Genomic DNA, 23,342 nt, shown 5'->3' on the forward strand with positions numbered 1-23,342 from the left:
GCCGTGTAACAAATCAATGAACACAATGGCAATATTGCATGAATTGAGTTTCGAATTGCTTCTGCATCCACCGTATCCACCAGATTTGGCCCCCAGCGACATTTTCCTAGTATCGAAAAGTTAGAAGATCGCTAAAATCGCTGTATCGCCCTCGAAGGCAACTATGTTGAATAATAAAATCGAATTTTGCCAAAAAAAATGTGTTTTACTATGGTTGGTTACCAGTTGAAATTGCTCAACAAACTGAAACTTCATCAACACATTTGGTCTTCTGCTTGAACTTATATTCAGGACAATTTCGATATTGTCGGTGTAAAATTCTTCGTTTCTTCTAATACTCATAATACTCAGAGAAAATCATCATACATGTCAATGACTTGCAAAGTTAATGACCCTCAAACCACATCTCGGTTTTCGAGCTAACTGATTAGTGATTTGGTGTATATTTTAGGCATTTATTTCTCCTATGATATTTTACACCTCTCTCTTTCTCTGGAACACATAGCATAACACAGTTTTATTGTCGAGTTATAGTTAACAGACTATATCTCCCACTTTTTGCAAAATTTGAGGATAGTAAACCTTCTTCACATCCTGCTATTGCTCGATATATTTTTCTCGACTGTATTTAGTTCATATTCTATATCAAGAATTTAGAATATACCTATTCTTGTTGAACTGGAACCTATTCTACTGCATAGTTAGTATAAAGTCCTATCAACACACCACTAGTTATGTATTCAATGCCAACTAATTATACTGAGATCTTAATCTCTTCCATTCACATGTGATTAATATCGTAGATAAATCTTTTGTCGAACAAAACCGAGAATCATACGCCATTTACAACTCAACAAGAGTAGCTTTATTGCTGTAATTTTCTGTGGCTCTATAATTTCTTAACACCTTCATGTTAATCGTATGTAAAAATAAATAATTGGGAAAATGGTCGAAATTATCTGATATCCAGAGGTTCGTATAATCTGAAAGTGAAGTGGACCCGAATAAATCAACTTTCAAAGTAACCAAGAAATACAGCGTAAATATAAATTCATCATATTTAAATCCAACTTCGGAAACACTGCTAGAATTGGACCAGGATATTTATTAGAAAGAAAGAACGGAGATATTTATTCGGTTAAAAACATAAACTTTGAACGGTTCTTCATGGCAACTAGAACAAATTAAGATCATAAAGAAAGTCCATTGTAGACTCCGTTCCAAAAGATAAATTCAGCCGCATCCACTGTCGTCTGGGGAAAATGATGTCTATATTTTATCAATGGATCTCTCACTCCTGCTTTGATATCGATTTTGAATTACTCAACTTGCCACCCTGAAAATACCGTGGTTATATCTGGATTAGCTCTGATGTTGTAGATATTACTCTATTGATGAACGACTTTCAGGGAATATCATAATGTAGGTAATACTTCGTTTCTACTTGGTGGGTATATTTATAGATGATTCGTCAGAAAGAAACAATATTTAAGGGTTCTCCCAATTAGCGTTATAGAGATAGAATAATCGATTAATCACTTTTGGAGCTGCCATCTTTTGACATTTAACAACTGGAAACAACGCATCACTTGAAGCGTTGGAGCTGAGAATATTGCTGCTGTAGCCCTGTAGCTCGTAGTGTTGAGGAAAACTCAGATTTGTTGAATCCTTGTTGACCATGAGATTTTGTCATTCCACAAAGGAACATATTTTGCATAAAGACTTAGGACTTAGGGCTTTTAAAGTTCAGTTAACACAAGAGCTCAAACTAGTCGATCACCAGTAACGTTGTATCTTCGCTCTTTTGGTCCTTGAAATACATCAAAATGATCTTCAGTAATTTTCACCTCGGAGGTTACGATCATGAGTAGAATTGATGAATTTGGGGCTCGGAAAATCCAAGATAAAGTGAACCAAAACAATTGCAACTTTGCCAGAAGAGTTTCCTGGCCATGTTATTTCCCGAAGAGGTGATCACAATTGGCCACCGAGTTCTTGTGATTCAACAAATTTAGACTATTTTCTTTGGGGCCACGTGAATCATAAGGTCTATACCAATGCTTCAAATTCGATTCAAGATTTTATAAATGAAATTTGTGAAGTTATCCAGGATATACAGCAGCAAATGTGCCAATTGGTCATGGGATATTTCATGAAAAGTATTTTTTTTTCAAACGTACCATAATAACGTCATTTTTCGACTGACAGGATCATCGAAAAGTTCTACTTTTCCTCCGCCGGAGGGAAAAATACTTTTCCCTCCGGCGGAGGGAAAAGTGGTTGCTACGGAAACGATTAATTAGTTACCATGGACAAGAATAAATAGTTCTGATTTAAACGTCATTATTTGAACGAACGAGTGTTAGAATAAGCCTTCTGTACTAGAATTATACATTATTTTCTCTAATTCACTGCATTCTTATCGAATTTAATGGAATATTTTCAATAAATATCATTTACTGATATTTGCATTGAAAAATGTTGGTTGACAGAACAGATGTCTCTATCACAAACTCAAAATTCAATAAGTGTTGAAGACGCAATTATCAATGAATACATTTAAATATCTGATTTTGGAATGAACTAGATTCCTCCAGAAATAAAAGCATTGCGATAGAAGCACGAAATAGAATAATTCCCCAGAAGTCAAAAAAATATTGGGAGAACGAACATACAAAATTCAACTAATGGACCAGGAAAAATCATCCTACTTACAATAGAAAACGTTGTTTCCGCATATTTTGAATGTTTAAGCAAAATTCATGAAAGTACAGCTTTATGGAAAAAAAAACTATTCGATGTTATGTTGTATACTCAACCTGTAACGTTATATTGATTTCGACAAATCATTCAAAATGACAAGCTTTATTGTAAAGAAAATATATTCCAGAAAAATCTAAGATTTTAGACTTTGAAGACATTGAACAGTTTTTGAATTTGTTGATGCCAAGTTATGTATATTATCTTCGATGTTATCACATCTTATCTGACATTCCATAATTTTGGAACAAATTGCAGATAATATTAATTATCAGATTATCAGATGCATGCAGAAGATTCGAGATGAGCAGCATGATTATAAATAATCAATCATCTGCCTCTCACCTGGCAAATAAGGTTATTTCTGAAATCTTGGCTAGCTATATTCCTGCATCGAGTAGTCAAAATTTGAACGTTCCCATTATAAATACAATTTGCAAAGGTACTACAAACGTAATCACTACATACCTGGACTATCATTCCATGTAGGGATGCATTATGCATTCTAATGTAACAATCAAAGTTTTCAATAATTGTACTTTCAATGATATGGACTGAGAGTTCATTCAATCTTCAAATTATTATAGAATGAATAGAATATATCAAAACAAATCTCATTTATTTTCATAAAATCACATATTAGCACAATTGCAGTAATTCTTCTTTAGTAATCAAAAATATACCTATAAGTGCATTAATATTGTTGATGAGAATAATAATTCTCTCAATCATTTTTTCTGAACACTAATGATATTTATGCTAAAATTTTTAGGTTAGGTTAGGTATATTACAATATATTTCATCAATGCCTTTCCATAACTCATCCGTAAAGAAAACATTGTAAACAATATTCTTCATCGAAAATATTTCTAGTTATTTCAATCTTTTTGGTTATCCAATGCAGTTATTAAATATATAAATAAGTATGTGTGGATTGTACATATTAGTATTTTCGATTTTTTTCACCCTGGAGAGTTCAACAAATCTGCAAAATAAATGTAAATAGTAGTCATACGAGATGTAATAATTTTGCTTGATTCTACCTTCCATTTTATGAAACAACTTCTTCTATACTATTAGATAAGTTCGAGATAACATAGGATCTACTTGATATATTTCTATTTAGGCAAGTTCCAGGAATTTCGATATTACTATAGGTGTAGAGTAAATATTGTATTTGTTATTGTTCACGACTTGACTTCTGAGCAGAGCAGAAATGAAAATAAACGATGAAGTGACAGATAAATCCGTGACGGCTGACGGAGAGTTCGGAGTACCAACATATGATAATAAAATATAACCATGAAAGCTGTGCAAATCTGATATATTCTTGTACGATTTTGTTCAGAATTTGATTGTATGAATTACAAAACGTTTGAAAAAAAAATAGCATATTTCATTCGGAGTTGAAGTGACTTTTCATGGCTCGCTTAAATTGCCCGCCTCACTCCGTTCGGCGGTCAAACATAAGCTCGCCATGAAAAGTGACACTTCTCCTCCTTGTGAAATAATATACTATTAGTGCTGCAACTGTAGACGTGGCGGTCATTCTGCTTATAAAATTTTCGATTGTTGATTGCATACCGTTGTCTTCATAATTAAATAAATATCTTCCTCTCATACGCAGATGACATCAAGTTCTTCTCTTTCGTCAGATGTTTATCAGACTGCTTACTCTTTCCGAAGGACTTGAATTCCTTTGTTGAATACTGAACAAGCTTTATCTTAATTTTACCAAGTGTCAGTCCATAACTTCCACTAGAAATCTCAATATCTTCTATTCAACTACTCCCTTGGTGACTTCACTTTGTGTAGGGTACTCTCTGTGAAAGATTTGGGCATTTTATTCCATTCCAAGATGATTTTTGAAGAGCACATATCCAATACAGTGAGGAAATGTAACATGCTTCATTATAAGTACTTGCAAATCTTTCACTTTGCATATTTTCAGCCGATTAAGTTTTGGCAGGTGTGTCTGGAATCCTCAATATGAGGTGTATATAAAACGTCTAGAACATGTTCAAAATATATTCATCTCAAATGTTGAATACAAAATTACAAACATCTACCCTTTAGGAGAAATTTCACACCTGAGGATAATATATTCTCTTGATACACTGGAAGTAACAAGAACTCGCAAGGATCTAGTGTTTTTTTCAAACTCGTCCAGGGTTACATAGATTCTTCTTCTTGATATTGCCAATCCGTTATCGGATATTGGAGACCATTCTGGCTATTGTGACCTTATTCACTGCTGCACGAAACAGTCCAATTGTTGTTTCCGAGAACCAGACTCTCAAATTTCTGAGCCACGAAATTCTCCTCCTGCCAGGACCTCTCCTTCCCTTAACCTTGCCCTTCAGTATTAGCTTGAGAAGACATAGATTCCCCAGATCTTTTTGATCAGCTGAAATTCCAAGTTCCTACATTTTGAACAAGAGATCAACCTCTTTTCAGGGTCCGAAATTACAGGATGAATTAAGGATGAAACATCCAGTTATGTAGAATGTGTCGGATGTATAATATAGATTCAAGAGAGGTCGACATCTTCAATTGTTCCTTAAATTGTTTTAGGAAAACATTGAAGAAATACTACAAATAGATAGTTCACTGTACATATATTCTGGATATTTCTGAAATGCGTAAATATATATGTGAATGAATAAATGAAAAATGAAGAAAAATATCCATTGGTTTCTCCCGAGGTTTTTCCTAAAATATAATCTTTTTTTTTCAATATCAAAATGGAATTGGGCAATTCATTCTGTCTAAATTTCTGTGATAAATTGCTCAATTCTAAACATGGACGTGAATACTACAGAATCAAAATGGAATATTTTATTCGAAAATCCTTTAATAATTGATTTCACTCAGCAACTCAATATTCTACAATGTCGGCGTTAAACATCAACATTCTGCGAAGACAGATATCAAAGCTACACCAATCAGTGTCTAACAATACTTGTCGAACATCCTTCAGAAAGTTTCTCATACTGCAGTGTTCCTTCTACCCACCTTCACTGAGCAATGCAACATTCTACAATATCGGCATTAAACATCAACATTCTGCGAAGACAGATATCGAAGCTACACCAATCAGTGTCTAACAATACTTGTCGAACATCCTTCAGAATAACCCACCAAAGTTTCCCATACTGCAGTGTTCCCTCTACCCACCTCATCTGCCTTGCAAATGCCCGATCAGGAATCACGCTAGCGGCAACATCGTTTTAGCGTGTTTCATAGAGAAATTATGTCATTAAGACGAAATGAATGCGGATTCTGTGGCTGGCTCGGGGTCGACGGAGTTTCGGGGGACAAGGGACCCGGGATGAATGCCTGCAGACCGGAGAGCAGTCATTGTAGTCTGGATATCGCAGCGATCCCAGGCACGGCGAACAAACGGACAAGCATTTTGTGCTGAACTGGATGTTCCATTCTCCTCCCGGTATACAGTTTGTTCCTTCCAGATACGAGTGAATAGACTGGAATACTGGGATGTAGGTCAATGAGCACGTGAATAGCTCGGCCGATCTGCACCTGTTCTATTTGTTCCTATATTTGAGTTGCTGGATCAAAGAGACTCATTTTTCCAGATCATTGCTCTGTTAAAGGATGAAATCGTTAAAAAACGGCCGCATTTGAAGAAAAAAAAGGTGCTGTTTCATCAAGACAATGCGCTGTGTCACAAATCAATGAAAACAATGGCAAAATTGCATGAATTGGGCTTTGAATTGCTTCTGCATCCACCGTATTCGCTAGATCTGGCCATCAGCGACTTTTTCCTGTTCTCAGATCTCAAAAGAAATTTAGCGCCAATGAAGGAGTAATCGCCGAAACTGAGGCTTATTTTGAAGCGAAAGACAAATCGTACTACAAAAATGGTATCGAAAGGTTAAAAGATCGCTATAATCGCTGTATCGCTCTCGAAGGCAACTATGTTGAATAATAAATTCGAATTTTGCCAAAACAATTTCATGAAAAGTTTTAAGTGCTGCAAACGTAGATATGGCGATCATTTGGCTTATATAATTTTCGATCGGTCAACGCATACCTTCCTCTTCATAATGAAATAAATATCCATTGGTTTCTCATAAAATATAATCTTTTTTTTTTCTATATCAAAATAGAATCTCCTATTCGAAAACCCTTTAATAATTGATTTCACTCAACAACTCAATATTCTACAATGCCGGCATCAAACATCAACATTCTGCGAAGACAGATATCAAAGCTACACCAATCAGTGTCTAACAATACTTGTCGAACATCCTTCAGAATACCCATACCAAAGTTTCTCATACTGCAGTGTTCCTTCTACCCACCTCATCTGCCTTGCAAATGCCCGATCAGGAATCACGCTAGCGCGGCAACATCGTTTTAGCGTGTTTCATAGAGAAATTATGTCATTAAGACGAAATGAATGCGGATTCTGTGGCTGGCTCAGGGTCGACGGAGTTTCGGGGGACAAGGGACCCGGGATGAATGCCTGCAGACCGGGGAGCAGTCATTGTAGTCGGGATATCGCAGCGATCCCAGGCACGGTGAACAAACGGACGAGCATTTTGTGCTGAACTGGATGTTCCATTCTCCTCCCGGTATACAGTTTGTTCCTTCCAGATACGAGTGAATAGACGGGAATACTGGGATGTAGGTCAATGAGCACGTGAATAGCTCGGCTGATCTGCACCTGTTCTATTTGTTCCTATATTTGAGTTTCGGGATCAAAGAGTCTCATTTTTCCAGATCATTGCTCCGTTAATAACTCGCGAATGGGTATGGGGAATACATATTTCATCAATATTTCAGGAATCTTCGAGGTATGTTTTATTGGAGGCGAGGTACTGACAAAATGAAGGATGAAGTCTCAAGATTTTAGGGATGTATTTTTCTGATCAAAATTAGACGATTTGGACTTGTGTCAGCATATTTCAATGACAATTGGTTAGAATATTGCGTGAACAGGGTGATTTGGACATGTGTCTGCATATTTCAATGACAATTGGTGAGAATATTGCGTGTACAGGGTGATCTTTGTTTAAAATTCATATATCGTCAAAAGTCTTGGTCCCTCTAGGTAGAAATAATTAATTTATGTTCTGGAAATAGGATGAATATTTTTTCTATTCTGACTGCAATATATTCGATAGAATAATCTTTTTTTTTGTACTCTCGGCTTTCGGAAGGAAAAAAAGAAGAAATAGGAGGAATGGGAAAAAATCTTAATTTGTCGATTGCTCATTTTGATTAATTGTAGTTATTCCACAACTAAATCCAAATTCAGTAGTCCGTATCAACACCTCTTCTTTCAATCAACTGCCCAAAACGCCTAGAAATCCCACGAATCAAGTCATTAATGAACTTTTCAGGCATATCGTTCCATTCTTCCTGAAGGGCTAAACTCAATTCCTGAAAAGTTGGAGGTGAGGTTTGGCTATTGGATATTGCTCTCACATACGTGCTCAATTGGATTCATGTCTGTTGGGTTTGCTGGCCAGTTCATTCTTTGGATATTGTTCTCTTGAAGATTGTTTTGAACCCTTCGTGTTCGGTGTGGTGGGGCATTATCATCCTGATAAATTAAATTATTCCCGATTTCTTTGCTCAGAAGAACCATGATTGGTTCAATGATGTTTTCTATGTAAATGGAACCAGTCATTGTTCGTTCAACCACAATAAGAGAGGTATGGCGACTGAACATTATACCCCTCAGCACATTATTGATTCGCCTTGAAAAGGCAAGACTTTCCGGAAGAATTTGAGTCGCTTTAGTCTGCCTGAACCTCTCCAAACTCTTTCTCGCCTACTATCACTTTGTGAACCGAATCGTCACTCCTCCGAAAAGAGTACTTTACGCCATTGTGGTTAAAGCCAGTCTTGGTGGTGTTCTGCCCATTGCCGACGGATAGATCTATGTCTAGATGATAATTGAGGTACTCTCAAAGTTCTTCTTGCCCAAAAATTTGAGGAATACAACCGTCTCCTTATGGTAGTGGTTGAGACTAACCGTCTATAGGTCCTCAACAAATGACTTCGAAGGGCTGGTACAGATACTGTATGATTTCTTCGAGTAAAATTTGACGGTGATAGTCTGGATCGACCAGGCACCGGTCTTCAGGCAACGCTAACGGTTTCCAGGAAAAGAGCCACTATGCGTCTTAGATGCTGAAGTCCGTGAAATATTCAAATGTTGCGCAATCTGGTGGTTCTGGTGGTTCGACAAAGTTTCTTCATGTAGGGCTACTATTCTTGCCCGATCAAAATGAGAAATTTTCCATTTCCCACGGAACATTCTCAATATTAAAACTCTCGTTATTCGCTGAGAACTGATTAACTTCGAATACACCTGAATTCTCCAGATCAAGAAACATTTTTTGCTGGTTTATTGTTTTCATTTAAATGATAAGATAGTGAAGACTTCAGATCAACACTTGATAAGCTTTGTCGCGCTCGAGAGAGGCGAATTTCTTGAAAAAAAAAACTGAAACTAATTTTCGTTCTTTAATTATAACACCCAGTTGTTTCATTAATAATCAGAATACTCATTGAATGCTTAGTTGCTTTAATGTATCATTTGCAGATTTTTCCCAGAAAAATGTCTGAAATCTGACAAAAATTTCTCATATAGGTCTTCATTTCAATATTTGAGATTTTTTAATGAAAATTCCTGATATTCTAGCTTCTTTTAGAAGACATGCCAGTGTTTCGCCTTCTTCTATTCAAAATTCAATTGAATGAACAGGAATTTTCGAGTTCATTGTCAATAACCTTGAAAATCACTTTTTTAATTTATTTTCAAAAGAGAATCTAACACAAAATTTTCAATGAACGGCGGAGAAGCACTGATAGTTTTCAGGTAGAAACTAGAATATAAGAAATTTTCATGCAAAAATCTCAAAGTTATTAACTTTTAAAGAAGCCATATTTGAGAAAATTAATTTTATTTCAGATTTCGGAGAAATATGGAAAATTACTTCTAAACAATGTAGCATTGAATAAAAAGCAATATCATTCGTTAGAAATATATTTCGAAGCTGATGGTTACAATCAAGTCCTATCTACTCCACTAATTATTTCTCCGACGCCAACTAATTATGCTGCGATCTTAATCTCAACTATTCACATGTGATTAATATCAAAGATAAAACCTTTGACGAACAAAACCGAGAATCATAATACGCCATTTACAACTCAACAAGAGTAGCTCTATTGCGGTAATTTACTGTGGCTCTATAATTGCCTAACACCTTCATGTTAATCGTATGTGAAATTATATAATTGGGAAAAACGTACGAAATTATCTAGAGTTCATATAAGCTGAAGTAAAGTGGTATCACATAAATCAACAAGTCCAGGTTCATCCACAACTCTCAAAATAACCAAGAGATATAGCTATAAATCTGAATTCATCATATTTCCACCAACTTCGAAATCGCTGCTAGAATTGGACCAGGATATTTATTAGAAAGAAAGAACGGAGATATTTATTCGGTTAAAAACATAAACTTTGAACGGTTCTTCATGGCAACTAGAACAAATTAAGGTCATAAAGAAAATCCATTGTAGACTCCGTTCCAAAAGATAAATTCGGCCACATCCACTGTCGTCTGGGGAAAATGATGTCTATATTTTATCAATGGATCTCTCACTCCTGCTTTGATATCGATTTTGAATTAGTCAACTTGCCACCCTGAAAATACCGTGGTTATATCAAAACATTAGATTAGCTCTGATAAGGTAGATATTACTCTAATGATGAATGACTTTCAGGGAATTTCATAATGTGGTTACTACTCCGTTTCTACTGGGTAGGTATATTTAAAATGATACGATATTAATTCAGTATTCTACAGAAATGAATAAAATTTTAGGGCTCCTGCAATTTACGTAATTGGGGTAGATTAATCGATTTTTGATGTCCGTAAAATTAATGTATAGTTATTTTTCTCCCTGGGTGCCATCTTAACCCAAAATTAGTACATTATATGGTCGGTTGGTCCAGTGGGAAGGAACTCCGTACACCTGAACAGAAGGTCTAGAGTTCGAGTCCCTGTCAAGATAGAAATTTTCAGTGTTTAGGGAAAAATTGACTAGTATGGCGCTGTGATACTATAACAAATTCTACACAGAAAACAACGGGTGTCCTAACTTTTCAAGCTCAACTTCTAAAAAGTTTCACTGAGACCCAGCATGTCGCGATAGAAAATATTTTAACATTGTTGTGTTGGTCGTCAAGACTCGTGTCAAACGCAACAAGAATTGGCAGGATCATTGCGAGTGACGCAACAAGCCATTTCAAAATGCCTGAGATCATGGGAATGAAACAAGGAAATTGGGTGCCGTACTAGTTGAAGCCGAGAGATGTTGAAAGGCGTTTGTTTGCTTATGATCAGCTGCTTGCAAAGCAAAGACAGAAGGGATTTCAGCATCGCATTGTGATTGGAGACGAAAAATGGGTTCATTACGATAATCCCAAGCGCAGAAAATCATGGGGATATCCCGACCATGCTTCCACGTCGACGGCCAAACCGAATATTCACTGTTCCAAGGTAATGATCAGTATTAGGTGGCACAGGCGATCTTTATTGAATGCAATTTGAGTGAAGCATTGAAATACAAACGGCAGCAATACAACAAGAGACATGATAAAGTGATTTTATAGCATGACACTGCTCGACCCCATGTTGTGAAAGTACTACCCCACCCGCGGTATTCTCGAGACTTTGCTCCTTCGGACTATCACTTGATTTGATCAATGGCACATGGCCTGGCTGACCAGCACTTCCGGTCTTATGAAGAAGAAAAAAAAATTATCGATGCGTGAATCGCTTCAAAAGAGGACTAGTTTTTTCATTGAGGAATTCGTACGCTGTCCGAAAGATAGGAAAAACAAGTGGCCAGCGATGGACAATACAATGTAGGTATAACCAGTTTTTTACAATAGAGCTTCGATTTTCGGAAAAAAACGGCAGAAGCAAAGTTGTACGCCTATGTATTTTCAAAAAATTCGTGATAAAAACCTACAAAAAATCCTTACAAAATAGGTAAAACTATGATTTCGTGAAAAAAAAAATAATCGACCGTCGTACAGTGCTGCCATCTACTTATATACTTCGTAAAGACAAGGAAGAAAAAGTGAATGTTTTTATAAGAAACCTTCGTGTAGCGCTGGACGACTGTCAATTATTTTTTTCTCGAAATTATAGTTTTACCTCTATTGTAACGATGTTTTGATATTTGGTAGTTTTTTATCATGAATATTTTGAAAATATATCAGTGCTTTGTATACATTGTCCATATCATCAATTCTTTTGCGAAAAAGGAAAAGTTGCCAACATTTTTTTCCTTCGCAAATTGAAATTATATACTTTCTATAATGAAGATTGGGGTTTAAGGAAATAATGTGAAATAAAAAGCGGTGATTTGTAAAAAGATTTATCTCTGATTTCGTGGTGTTTCCTCTTCGGTGGAAAATATCTTCACCGTGAAGCCTGCAAATTTACCTCACCGAAAATTTTCATTTGTGCTAAAATCTTCTCAGTATATGTATATCTTTCACCCAGAACACATTCATGAAGTAGGTAACTGAACTAAACTGAACATCTAATGGGCATATATGAAAGCGTTAAGTCGGAAGGTAGCTAGGGGAATAATCTTCTAATATTAATTTTATTCCACGAACGCAGCCGAAAACATCTAAACCAGCAATATCTCCCTTTCAGCAGTACAAACAAGGAGGATAGATATAATCGTCTATTAACTTCCGCAAATATTGATAGTGAATTTTAAAATTTGCTCGTTGCGCTGCTCCACTAATCCTCCACGCTTGTTGAACTAGAAGTACCCTTATGAAAGCCATACGTTAGGAAATTAATGAAATTCTACATGTGGGACTGAATGCACCCTCAGCGAGACCGATATGAAAACAGATTATGTCCGAATTGTTCGAGTTTGGTTTTTCATAAAAAGTTATAAACTTTGAGTTGAGGATCAACTTGAGAAAATGGAAATCACGTTCCACGAATAAAGCGGTTTATAACTTCATCAAAATCAACAGAATTCTGGAATTTCGGGTTTTTTAGCTGTGATCTAGTCGGTTTTTCACTTAACGTTTCGTTTACTACTACGGTAAGTATCTTCAGAGGTTTCTAGGTCGTAGATCTTATAATTCTATTACAGAAGACGAAGACAGAATAGAAAATATAGACTATGGGATGTCTCGATGGAAATAATGAAAATACAGTAATGTGAGTTTATCCTTTACTGTATACTGCCGGAAAAGTGTGTTTTTTTAGAACTATAGAACTTCAAATTGCAATAAAACAACGATCGATTATTCGACTGACATGAATTTTATTTATCCGCAAGATAATCTTGTGACATTACATTTTAAATTAGATTTCTGACCATATGACCGCCACGGCTGGCTCGGATGTAGTCCAATTTTCGATTACTTTTTCCAACATTTGTGGCCGTATATCGGCAATAACAACACGGCGAATGTTGTCTTCCAAATGGTCAAGGGTTTGTGGCTTATCCGCATAGACCAATGACTTTACATAGCCCCACAGAAAGTAGTCTAGCGGAGTTAAATCACAAGATCTTGGAGGCCAATTCACAGGTCCAAAACGTGAAATCAGGCGGTCACCAAACGTGTCTTTCAATAAATCGATCGTGGCACGAGCTGTGTGACATGTTGCGCCTTCTTGTTGGAACCACAGCTCCTGGACATCATGGTTGTTCAATTCAGGAATGAAAACGTTAATAATCATGGCTCTATACCGATCACCATTGACTGTAACGTTCTGGCCATCATCGTTTTTGAAGAAGTACGGACCAATGATTCCACCAGCCCATAAAGCGCACCAAACAGTCAGTTGTTCTGGATGGAACGGTGTTTCGACATACACTTGAGGATTAGCTTCACTCCAAATGTGGCAGTTTTGTTTGTTGGCGTAGCCATTTAACCAGAAGTGGGCTTCATCGCTAAACAAAATTCGCTCATGAAAATCGGGAACAACGGCAATCTCATTTTGGGCCCATTCGACAAATCTACGCCTTACTTGGTGATCGTTTGGCTTCAATTCTTGCAAGAGTTGGATTTTGTAAGCACGCAAACAAAAATCCTTCCGCAAAATCTTCCATAAAGTGGATGGACACAGATCCAATTCCTGTGCTCGATGGCGGATAGACTCATTCGTGTCTTCCTCAATGCTACGCTCTACAGCAGCAATAGCTTCTTCTGTACGCACCGTACAGGGTCTCTGGGGATGCGAGTTATCAATGAGAGTAAACGTGGTACGAAAACGTTCCATGGTTAATCGAATTAACTGCTCTGATGGACGATAAAATGGACGTAGTGCGCGATACGTATTCCGCACAGAACCATTATTTTCAGGATAAAATTGCACTATTTGCAAGCATTGTTCAGGCGTGAGTCTATTCATGATGAATAGCCAAACCAAACTGAGAATAAATCACTTGACAGCTGTTAAATCGGTCGCCATCTTGAACAGTAATGCCAACTTAAAGTTATATACCTCGAAAAAAAAACACCCGTTAGAAGAAGCAGATCACAATTACTCGATATTCTTTCAGAAATATGTCAATTATCAATTTTCATAATAGGTGTACAACTTTGCAATAGATGGCTATAGCCGAAGGTAAGTGGTCGAAATAAATAGATCGTAGATGTCATACAATAAGCTTAGGTATTTGTAAAGAACGCCATTGAAATATTAGTCGATTTGTGTGTGCATCATAAAGTTATTCTCGATTGAACATGTCAGCTCACGAACCAAATTCATGTCATTTGCGGGAGGAATATGTAATATTGTAAAGCCTTCTAATGATACCTTAGAAATGATGTCAAGAACCTCTATTCTACAATTCCCATTTTGTAGTCCTCTAGTCCCATTACTGTAAGATTCACTCTGGGCACCTTTTGTTTTTATTCTTGAGTAAATATCATGCCCAGTCGGTAACAAGAAGTGAATATTATTTGCAACACGAAATGGAAATGATTCATAAAAAGTTATTGCTTTGCTTTGTATTGAAATTTAACTTCTCTTTCTCCAAGATTTCCAATCTTTATTGGTTCCTCCACAACTGTTCAGAATATCATAATTTCTTCCCAATGTTTCTGTGAACATCTTTCATGCTAAATTCATTAGAAAATTCTCCTGATGATAAGATTCTTCGTAATGCTGAGTAGTCTACTTATTTCAGTTGAGAAGTTAAAAAAATAACCCTCGTAAACATTATACCGATCTGTTATCTACATACTTTTACAGTGTATGTTCCTCAAGAGTCAAGGAATTCTTACCTCTTTAGATAGAATAAACATTTTTATCCCCTATAAAATCCCCTCTCCACTATCTCTTCATTCCTGTGTGAGTAGTAAAAGCCGAATAGGCCTCAAGGCTCGAGTTATCGGTCCCAGTGAGATAACGCAACTAGATATAAATACTAGTCCAAGAAAATGGCCAATGAAATACGAATTTTGAGGTTAAAACTTGAATTTTCGATATAAGTTACTTTGAAGCATCTAAAAACGAACTGTGAAAGGTTTTTTTAAATTCACCCCCGGGAAGGGGTGAAAAAAAATAAAAAAAGGGGTTTTTTTGAAATTTTGGGGAAATGGTAAGTGTTAGAAAAAAAAGTTTCGAATAAAAGTTGTAGAGCGTAAAATTTTACATAAAAATGTTCTCACAACTTTTTTTCCTAAAATTGAAATTAACTGAGATATGGTAGCTAGAAGCTAGGGGATGATAACAGGAACTTTAAAAAATCATAAGTTGTTGAAAAATTGAAAAAACTCATAATTTTTTTTTTTAAATTACTTATATGATTATAAACTTTAATTCTAGAGAAAAATTTTTTTTTTTAATTGTTTATAAAAAAGTTATAACAATTTAAAATTTTTATTTTCAAATTAAATCAACTTTAACTGATGAAAATATATATATATTTTTTTTAATAGATTAATATTTTAAGAAATTGACCATACGCGTTGAAATTTAATTTTTACCTGTTCTTTTCAAGCAGATATAAAATAATTTACCTGGTGAAAGATATTGTGTGGCGGCCATTTGCTTTCACTACCGACTTCGGTACCTCATGCGCATGCGTCAGTTGTTCTCAATGCGCCAGTTGTTCTCTGTGTGTTTACAATATTCTCCATTTGTTTTGAGTGAATTGATTAGTGCTGTTAATTTGGAAAAGGTAATTATTTAAGTGATGTTCAATTTTATATTGAGAAACCGCATGGTCAAAATATAAACACATGCTTTTTATTTACTTTGTTATAAAAATCACCATCAATCATTTTATATTATTTAATTTTTTAAATACTATTGTTGAAGTATCTACCTAGATTAGTTGATAATGAATTAATTTTGTACTTTTCTTGTTTATATAGGTTGAAATTTCAACATGGATCAACAAGCATTATGCAGTATTTGTGACACAGTTTTGATTAATGACACCGACACTGTTGTTTCAGTGAAAGAGAGAGGATTAAAAAAGTTGATTGAGAAAAGCATTGAGAAGGAAGACAGAAAAAGAAGACAGAAAAAAAATTACTTATATGATTATAAACTTTAATTCTAGAGAAAAATTTTTTTTTTTAATTGTTTATAAAAAAGTTATAACAATTTAAAATTTTTATTTTCAAATTAAATCAACTTTAACTGATGAAAATATTTTTTTTTTTTTTTAATAGATTACAAAATTGTATTACAATTAAAAAAATTTGAAGAAACTTCCTAAGAGTAATTGATTCTCTAATTATATAATAAATAAAAAAATATAGATTTTGCAATTCCAAAAATTATATTAAAATTTTTCAAAGTTAATATAAATTTCATCAAGTGGACTGCTGTCTCTAACAGTTGAGCTTCCTTCGTTTTCTTCTTCAGTAGGTGTTTCTTCGTCTTTATCGTTAGCTTTTGTATGTGTCTCATATTCACTATCTTCATTGGTATCAACGCCTGCATTTATACTGTTATTGCATGTATCACCATGACAAAACTTGCATAATTCATTACATTTGAGAGAACTTTTTCTACAACTACATCTTGCTGATGCACAATTGGTTCTACAACCACAAAAAATCTGTGAAGAATACAAGAAAAAAATTATCGTCCATAGCGTAAAAATTAACTAAAGAAGAATTTTATTTGATTGATATTATACCTTTTGTGTGGATACTTTTGAACGAGTGTTTTTAACAGTTTTACGTCCTGTACATATAGCTTCATTTTCTTGTTCTCCGTCTTCGACAGTAGTTTCTTCTTCACCATCATTTTCATCCTCATAAACATTTCCATCATCATCATTTTCATCATCACTATCATCTCTTTCTTCATCTTCTTTATCTTCATTTTCATCATCCTCAAGATTAAACGATCTTGCAGAAGCGTTATCACAGCTTTGGCCTTGGCAACTTTTACAAAATTTATTGCATTTTAAACCACTTTTTTTGCAACCACATCGAGCTGATAAACAATTCGTTTTACAGCTACAAGAAACCTGTTAAAATAAAATGCAAAATGAATAATTTATTATTACTATTGGATAACACTAAAATAAGATAAGTTGGTGTGAATTGTAACTTACTTTATCTATTAACTCCTTTGGTGCTGGTTCCGCGTTTGACATGATAGGTATCATCATAAATAAGGTTCTTCTCCAACCCCAATCGTCCGGATTTAGATTGTTGCCTAACCACTGTTGAATTTGATAATACACTCGTTTTGTATGTTCTCGTAGGGCTGATTCAGTCGGTGGTAAAGAAGCTAAGATAACTTCTTTTTTAAAAGCAGCAGCCGATGATGAAAATATCCTATATCTTAATTCACCAAGTGTCAGTTCATCTGTAATACTTTGACCATAGAGATGGAATATAATTTTTTCAGATACTGCGTATAATTCCTCAATTGAACGATTAGACTCATAGAAAACAGAAATTAGAGCTTGCAAATCAGGTTTTTTTTTCAATAAAGATATTATACTTTTTTTTCCTTTTTTAAAAATTGCACTTGTAGTGTCGCAACCTGCAAATGCATGCGCAAAAAGCAAAAAAGGCTTCAAATTTTTATCGTATTCCGTAGAATAAATAACATTAGCTTGTTTTCCTGGTGTCATTTTATAAAAGTATATTACCTCTTCGTCAGAGACAAGTGAAATCAAAATGATAAGTAAGTTAATATCATTACCAACTATCGTCACGGATTGATTTCTTCTTCTTTTTAAATCGATTGCAGTTTTGACAATTAAAAGATCCGCGTCTTCTGAAGCTATATTCGTGCTAATACCACGGTTTTGAAGATTATTACTCAGTAAGTTTACAAATTGTTTCTTATTTGCAATATTGGACAGGAACTTCTTTTGGGTCAAGGTCACGAGATTATCTTCAGAAATCTCAACATCTGCAGCAACACATTTTTCTTTTCTGCGATATCTTTCGTAGGACTTAATTCCTATTGTTTCCTTCGAGTAGCCGTCGAATATGACTGTCACGTTAGATCCAAAATTTTTAATAAGATAAGAGTAGTAAAGGTTACAAATGTCTGAGTATTTCTTTCCATGCGGCCAAACATAGCTATGCAGAAGCCAGCCACCATCAATTACAAAAATTGATCCAGATCCAGATATTAAGGCAGGCGATTGAATGTATGGCTGGAAAACGTTCTACAATTCTGATTTTGGTGTTTTTCTCATTAATCCATGTTCGTCGAATAAGCTCAGAGGAAACGGTGACAACTCGTACTTCAATGCATTGCGTGTTTCTTCAACATTGCCATGAAAAAATACTGATATTCTCTGAATTAACAAGAATGAGTCGACAGCAACAAAATCATCGCCAATATGCATACCACTTTTCGCATTTGCAAGTGTTTTCACTTTGAACGCGTTAGACAAAGAAACGTTATCAATATTTTTACCAACCATGGTAGCTATACCTTGCAATCCAACTTCTACTGCATTATGACAATTAATTGTTGGTCCAACTATGATTCCAGTAGAGAGTGATACTAATGAAGTTCTAACCTCAAATGGATTTCTTTCATCAAGCCAAAACAAAAATTTTTTAATTCCTACTTCATCTTTTGTGATTCTACTTCTTGAAATATCAACATGTTGTTCACTGTTGCTTGATTCAATCTTGCAATATGTCTCTAAACATTCCATGATATTGAATGCTGATGGCATTGCTACTAAATATCTTGTTACAACACTGGAAGTAACACCTCTTCCATGCTTCAAGTCAGTACCGAAGAAACGATTGAGGGTCTGTTCAATAACCATGTCTGACCAAATTCCAGCCCATGCTTTTTCGGATCTACGAATTGTAAAAAAACCTTCCTTCGTGAATTCGTCATATTCTCCTGGATCCATAATTAACTCGAGGTCAGCCATTTGTTGCAAATAAATTTGAGCGTATTTCGCATATGGATAATGTCCACTTGCATGGAAGAATGGTAACATCTCTTTGACGCTTTGTAAGTGTAGTTCCCAATTGCCTAATCGTTCCGCTTCTAAAAATTGCAATGCAATAATAATGCTTTTGAAATACTGGATCCATAATTTAGATGTTGGACCATTTTTTTCCATCACTGCCAGTTGCTGTACAAATCTTTCGCACATATCAGTTATTACTGGTTCGTCATCACAATCTGTTAGAAGTGGAGGTTCTGAATCCCACGTACCGAAAAACTTTTTAATAGAATCTTGGAATTCATCCGAAGGTTTCAAGCTTCTACAAATTATAATACCAAGTGCGGTGAACGACATGATATGAGCTCGCAACGCTCTAGCATAAGCATGACCAGTTAACATTTTCTTTACAGAATCACCTGCATAGACTGTTGTCCATAAATCTTCAATTCCACTCTCAGACATAATGTAACCGATTGCTCCCAGGTATGACATTAACAGGTGGAAGCCACCAAGACGAACGACAACATTTTTTAATTCTTCACTATTCGATTCTTGTACTATCGAAAGAGCTTTAGCATATAATGGCTGGTCATATGTGACAAAACATGTCTGTCTATTTAATTTACGAGTTTCAGCTGCTGCATAGTGTAAAGAACTATTTAATGTCGTCAAATTTGACGGTGGTCCATTTATAAATGGTAAGCAAACAATTTGCGACATTGTATAAGGAATCCCGGAAGACAAAACTTCCATATATCCTTTCCAAGATGGTACGTTTTTAACCTCGAAGAACTTGGCCCAAAGATACGCAGAATAATAAGTTGATATCACAGGTGATTTTCTCACTGGAATGTTTTTTATCGCAATGAATTCTAGTGATTGTAGAGCCTTAGTGTTAAAAGACCCGTAAGGTAATTGGGGAATAACGTGTTTTGATACTAATTCCTGAGGTTTTGGCATTTTCTTAAATTTAACAATATTTTCTTCGAAGCTTATAGACGATTCAGGCGTATACGCTACTATTCCACCAAGGCAATGAAAAGTCTCTTTACCATCTAATGTTTTAGCATTGTGATCAGTATTATCAAACACAAATTGTGCAAATGGCTTATCACTATTAATTTTAAGAGCTGGAGGATTAATAACTGTACAAGCTTCATGCAACTGAATGTGATAATATGAGGCACAAACACCTAATTTGCTCAACAGATCAACAATTAGTCTGGAACCAGTTTTTCTGTGGACATATGAACCAACTGCCAATTGGAGAGATGATATAAATTGTTTGGGACGTAAATAACTGACGATGGAATGTGCTATTGAATCTCTAACAATAAAATTATCACTGTATTGGTCACTGTTATCCTTGCATAGTAAATTTCCAAGGAACGAAGTTAATAATGGCGGAATTGATGACACAACATCGTCAAGAAAACTGGACGCAGGAGGGTACGATGTATTACGATAATCGTGTTTAATAATTTCATTACGGAGTATTTTGACAGCGACATTCAAAATTGTTTGCTTTTGTAAATCATCCATTTCATCGCCATCACCAGTGAACCAATCGCTACAAATTTTAGAAATATCGAATGTTTTATAATAGATCATTGGTTCCTTACCTCGATGATGAGATATGAAGATATCATCTTTATATTTTTCTTTCAACATTCGAAATAAAACAAAGTTACTCAAGGGATCATCTCCCATGATATCTTTTAGTTCCCGCAAACTAAATGTATACTGACAGCTTTCTTCAATGTGTTTGCAAATTTGATTAAAAATCCTAGCTGTTTGTTCTTTAAGGGTAGAGATTTTTGGTTCCTTCACGAGCTTATTAAAATTCAAGTAGCATTTATGATGATAACTAGCTTTACAGTCAACTAGGTTGATGTCTTTAATGCGTTCAATCAATTCAGTACTAAACTCATCATTTTGCCTCCTGGCAATATCCAGTATCTGGTCTTGTGTGTACTTATTAGCTATCAAATGGACCCGTTTATGTTTGCGATCCAATGACATTTTACAAAAAAAACATAGATTTACAAAATCAAAATTCAAATTTGTTGAAGTTGACGCTGGTAGTATACTTGGTCCAACTACAGATGATGTAAAATGTGATGAAGATGGATCAGTAGATAATTTTGATTTTCTCTTAATTGAAGAGGTAGACATAGGATACGACTTCCTACATTTTTCATGAAAACTTACTTCAATCTTTCCGAGCCATAACTCGCTTTTTCTGTCTTCCTTCTCAATGCTTTTCTCAATCAACTTTTTTAATCCTCTCTCTTTCACTGAAACAACAGTGTCGGTGTCATTGATCAAAACTGTGTCACAAATACTGCATAATGCTTGTTGATCCATGTTGAAATTTCAACCTATATAAACAAGAAAAGTACAAAATTAATTCATTATCAACTAATCTAGGTAGATACTTCAACAATAGTATTTAAAAAATTAAATAATATAAAATGATTGATGGTGATTTTTATAACAAAGTAAATAAAAAGCATGTGTTTATGTTTTGACCATGCGGTTTCTCAATATAAAATTGAACATCACTTAAATAATTACCTTTTCCAAATTAACAGCACTAATCAATTCACTCAAAACAAATGGAGAATATTGTAAACACACAGAGAACAACTGGCGCATTGAGAACAACTGACGCATGCGCATGAGGTACCGAAGTCGGTAGTGAAAGCAAATGGCCGCCACACAATATCTTTCACCAGGTAAATTATTTTATATCTGCTTGAAAAGAACAGGTAAAAATTAAATTTCAACGCGTATGGTCAATTTCTTAAAATATTAATCTATTAAAAAAAATATATATATATTTTCATCAGTTAAAGTTGATTTAATTTGAAAATAAAAATTTTAAATTGTTATAACTTTTTTATAAACAATTAAAAAAAAAAAATTTTTCTCTAGAATTAAAGTTTATAATCATATAAGTAATTTAAAAAAAAAAATTATGAGTTTTTTCAATTTTTCAACAACTTATGATTTTTTAAAGTTCCTGTTATCATCCCCTAGCTTCTAGCTACCATATCTCAGTTAATTTCAATTTTAGGAAAAAAAGTTGTGAGAACATTTTTATGTAAAATTTTACGCTCTACAACTTTTATTCGAAACTTTTTTTTCTAACACTTACCATTTCCCCAAAATTTCAAAAAAACCCCTTTTTTTATTTTTTTTCACCCCTTCCCGGGGGTGAATTTAAAAAAACCTTTCACAGTTCGTTTTTAGATGCTTCAAAGTAACTTATATCGAAAATTCAAGTTTTAACCTCAAAATTCGTATTTCATTGGCCATTTTCTTGGACTATACCGTTACTTCATATTAGGGTTGCTAGTTCCTATCTGCACGTTTAATATGGCTATCAACACATTCCAAATTACCCCTTAATTAACCTAGGGAATACGCGTTGGCTTTGCCACATCTCAAATTTCCGAAGGAGTATCGTCCTAGGAGTGAACGGCAGAATGATCGATGGAGTCATTTTGGAGGTGTGCGCATTTCTTGGAGATTTCAGTAGTTTTCATTCATGCTAACTCATTTGAATGTTCAGAAAAAAATTTAAAATGCTCCAGAGTAGATTTTTACAGATTCATGGCAAAAAAATGATTTGGATAGTGACTTTCTTCTTTTGATACCTACCAAAGGGTTTTCTGAGAAGAGGTTTCATTTTGATATTAAAAAAATATATAAATTTCGAGAGAAATCAATGCATGTTTATTTTATTGTAAAGGGGAAGGTATACCATTAACGATGGAAAAAATATCAGCCAAATAACCACCACGGCTACGATTACGGCACCATATCATTTTCCATGACCAATTAGCACATTTGCGAATGTATAGGGTGTTTTTTTTTCAAGGTATATAACTTCAAGTTGGCATTACTGTTCGAGATGGCGACCGATTTAACAACTTTCAAGTGATTTATTCTCAGTTTAGTAAGGCAATTCATCATGAATAGACTCACGCCTGAACAACGCTTGCAAATAGTGCAATTTTATTTCTTCGAAAATAATGGTTCTGTGCGGAAAGCGTATCGCGCACTACATCCATTTTATTTTGTTTAGCGATGAAGCGCAATTCTGGTTGAATGGCTACGTCAACAAACAAAAC

The 23,342-nt window shown here is 34.8% G+C and overlaps 1 protein-coding gene and 2 long non-coding RNA genes across 5 annotated transcripts in view; 1 reads left to right on the forward strand and 2 right to left on the reverse strand.

Annotated features, from left to right (window-relative positions):
- The window catches only part of LOC123679801, a 67,151-nt gene that overhangs the window by 13,779 nt on the left and 30,030 nt on the right, over positions 1 to 23,342 (reverse strand). The gene's annotated exons all lie outside the window — the stretch shown is intronic.
- Positions 15,924 to 16,310, forward strand: LOC123679800. The gene is made up of 2 exons (XR_006747434.1): positions 15,924 to 15,984; positions 16,181 to 16,310. It is a non-coding gene; the product is annotated as an uncharacterized LOC123679800 (long non-coding RNA).
- LOC123679798 (TNF receptor-associated factor family protein DDB_G0290931-like) lies at positions 16,447 to 21,583 on the reverse strand. Of its 3 annotated transcripts, XM_045617289.1 has the most exons (4): positions 21,415 to 21,583; positions 17,380 to 17,636; positions 16,957 to 17,292; positions 16,455 to 16,875 (listed from the first exon to the last, which is right to left on the reverse strand). In XM_045617289.1, exons 2-4 carry the CDS (start codon positions 17,434 to 17,436, stop codon positions 16,597 to 16,599), a joined length of 672 nt encoding a protein of 223 aa, XP_045473245.1. In that variant the 5' UTR covers positions 17,437 to 17,636; positions 21,415 to 21,583; the 3' UTR covers positions 16,455 to 16,596. The 3 variants fall into 3 exon arrangements, with proteins under 3 accessions (XP_045473246.1, XP_045473244.1, XP_045473245.1); XM_045617290.1 differs by lacking the exon at positions 17,380 to 17,636 and having other exon boundaries at positions 16,447 to 16,858; XM_045617288.1 differs by lacking the exon at positions 17,380 to 17,636 and having other exon boundaries at positions 16,452 to 16,875.

The sequence above is a fragment of the Harmonia axyridis genome, chromosome 5, assembly GCF_914767665.1.
Source record: "Harmonia axyridis chromosome 5, icHarAxyr1.1, whole genome shotgun sequence".
NCBI lineage: Eukaryota > Metazoa > Arthropoda > Insecta > Coleoptera > Coccinellidae > Harmonia > Harmonia axyridis.

Excerpts from the sequence above, each read along its gene's own strand:
- LOC123679798 (XM_045617288.1), bottom strand. The coding sequence starts at position 21,570 with ATGGATCAACAAGCATTATGCAGTATTTGTGACACAGTTTTGATCAAT. Across the intron at positions 17,293-21,414 it reads TATGGCTCGGAAAGATTGAA|GTTTCTTGTAGCTGTAAAAC; the intron begins GTAAGTTTTCAT and ends TTATTTTAACAG. Across the intron at positions 16,876-16,956 it reads CAAAAGTATCCACACAAAAG|ATTTTTTGTGGTTGTAGAAC; the intron begins GTATAATATCAA and ends TATTCTTCACAG.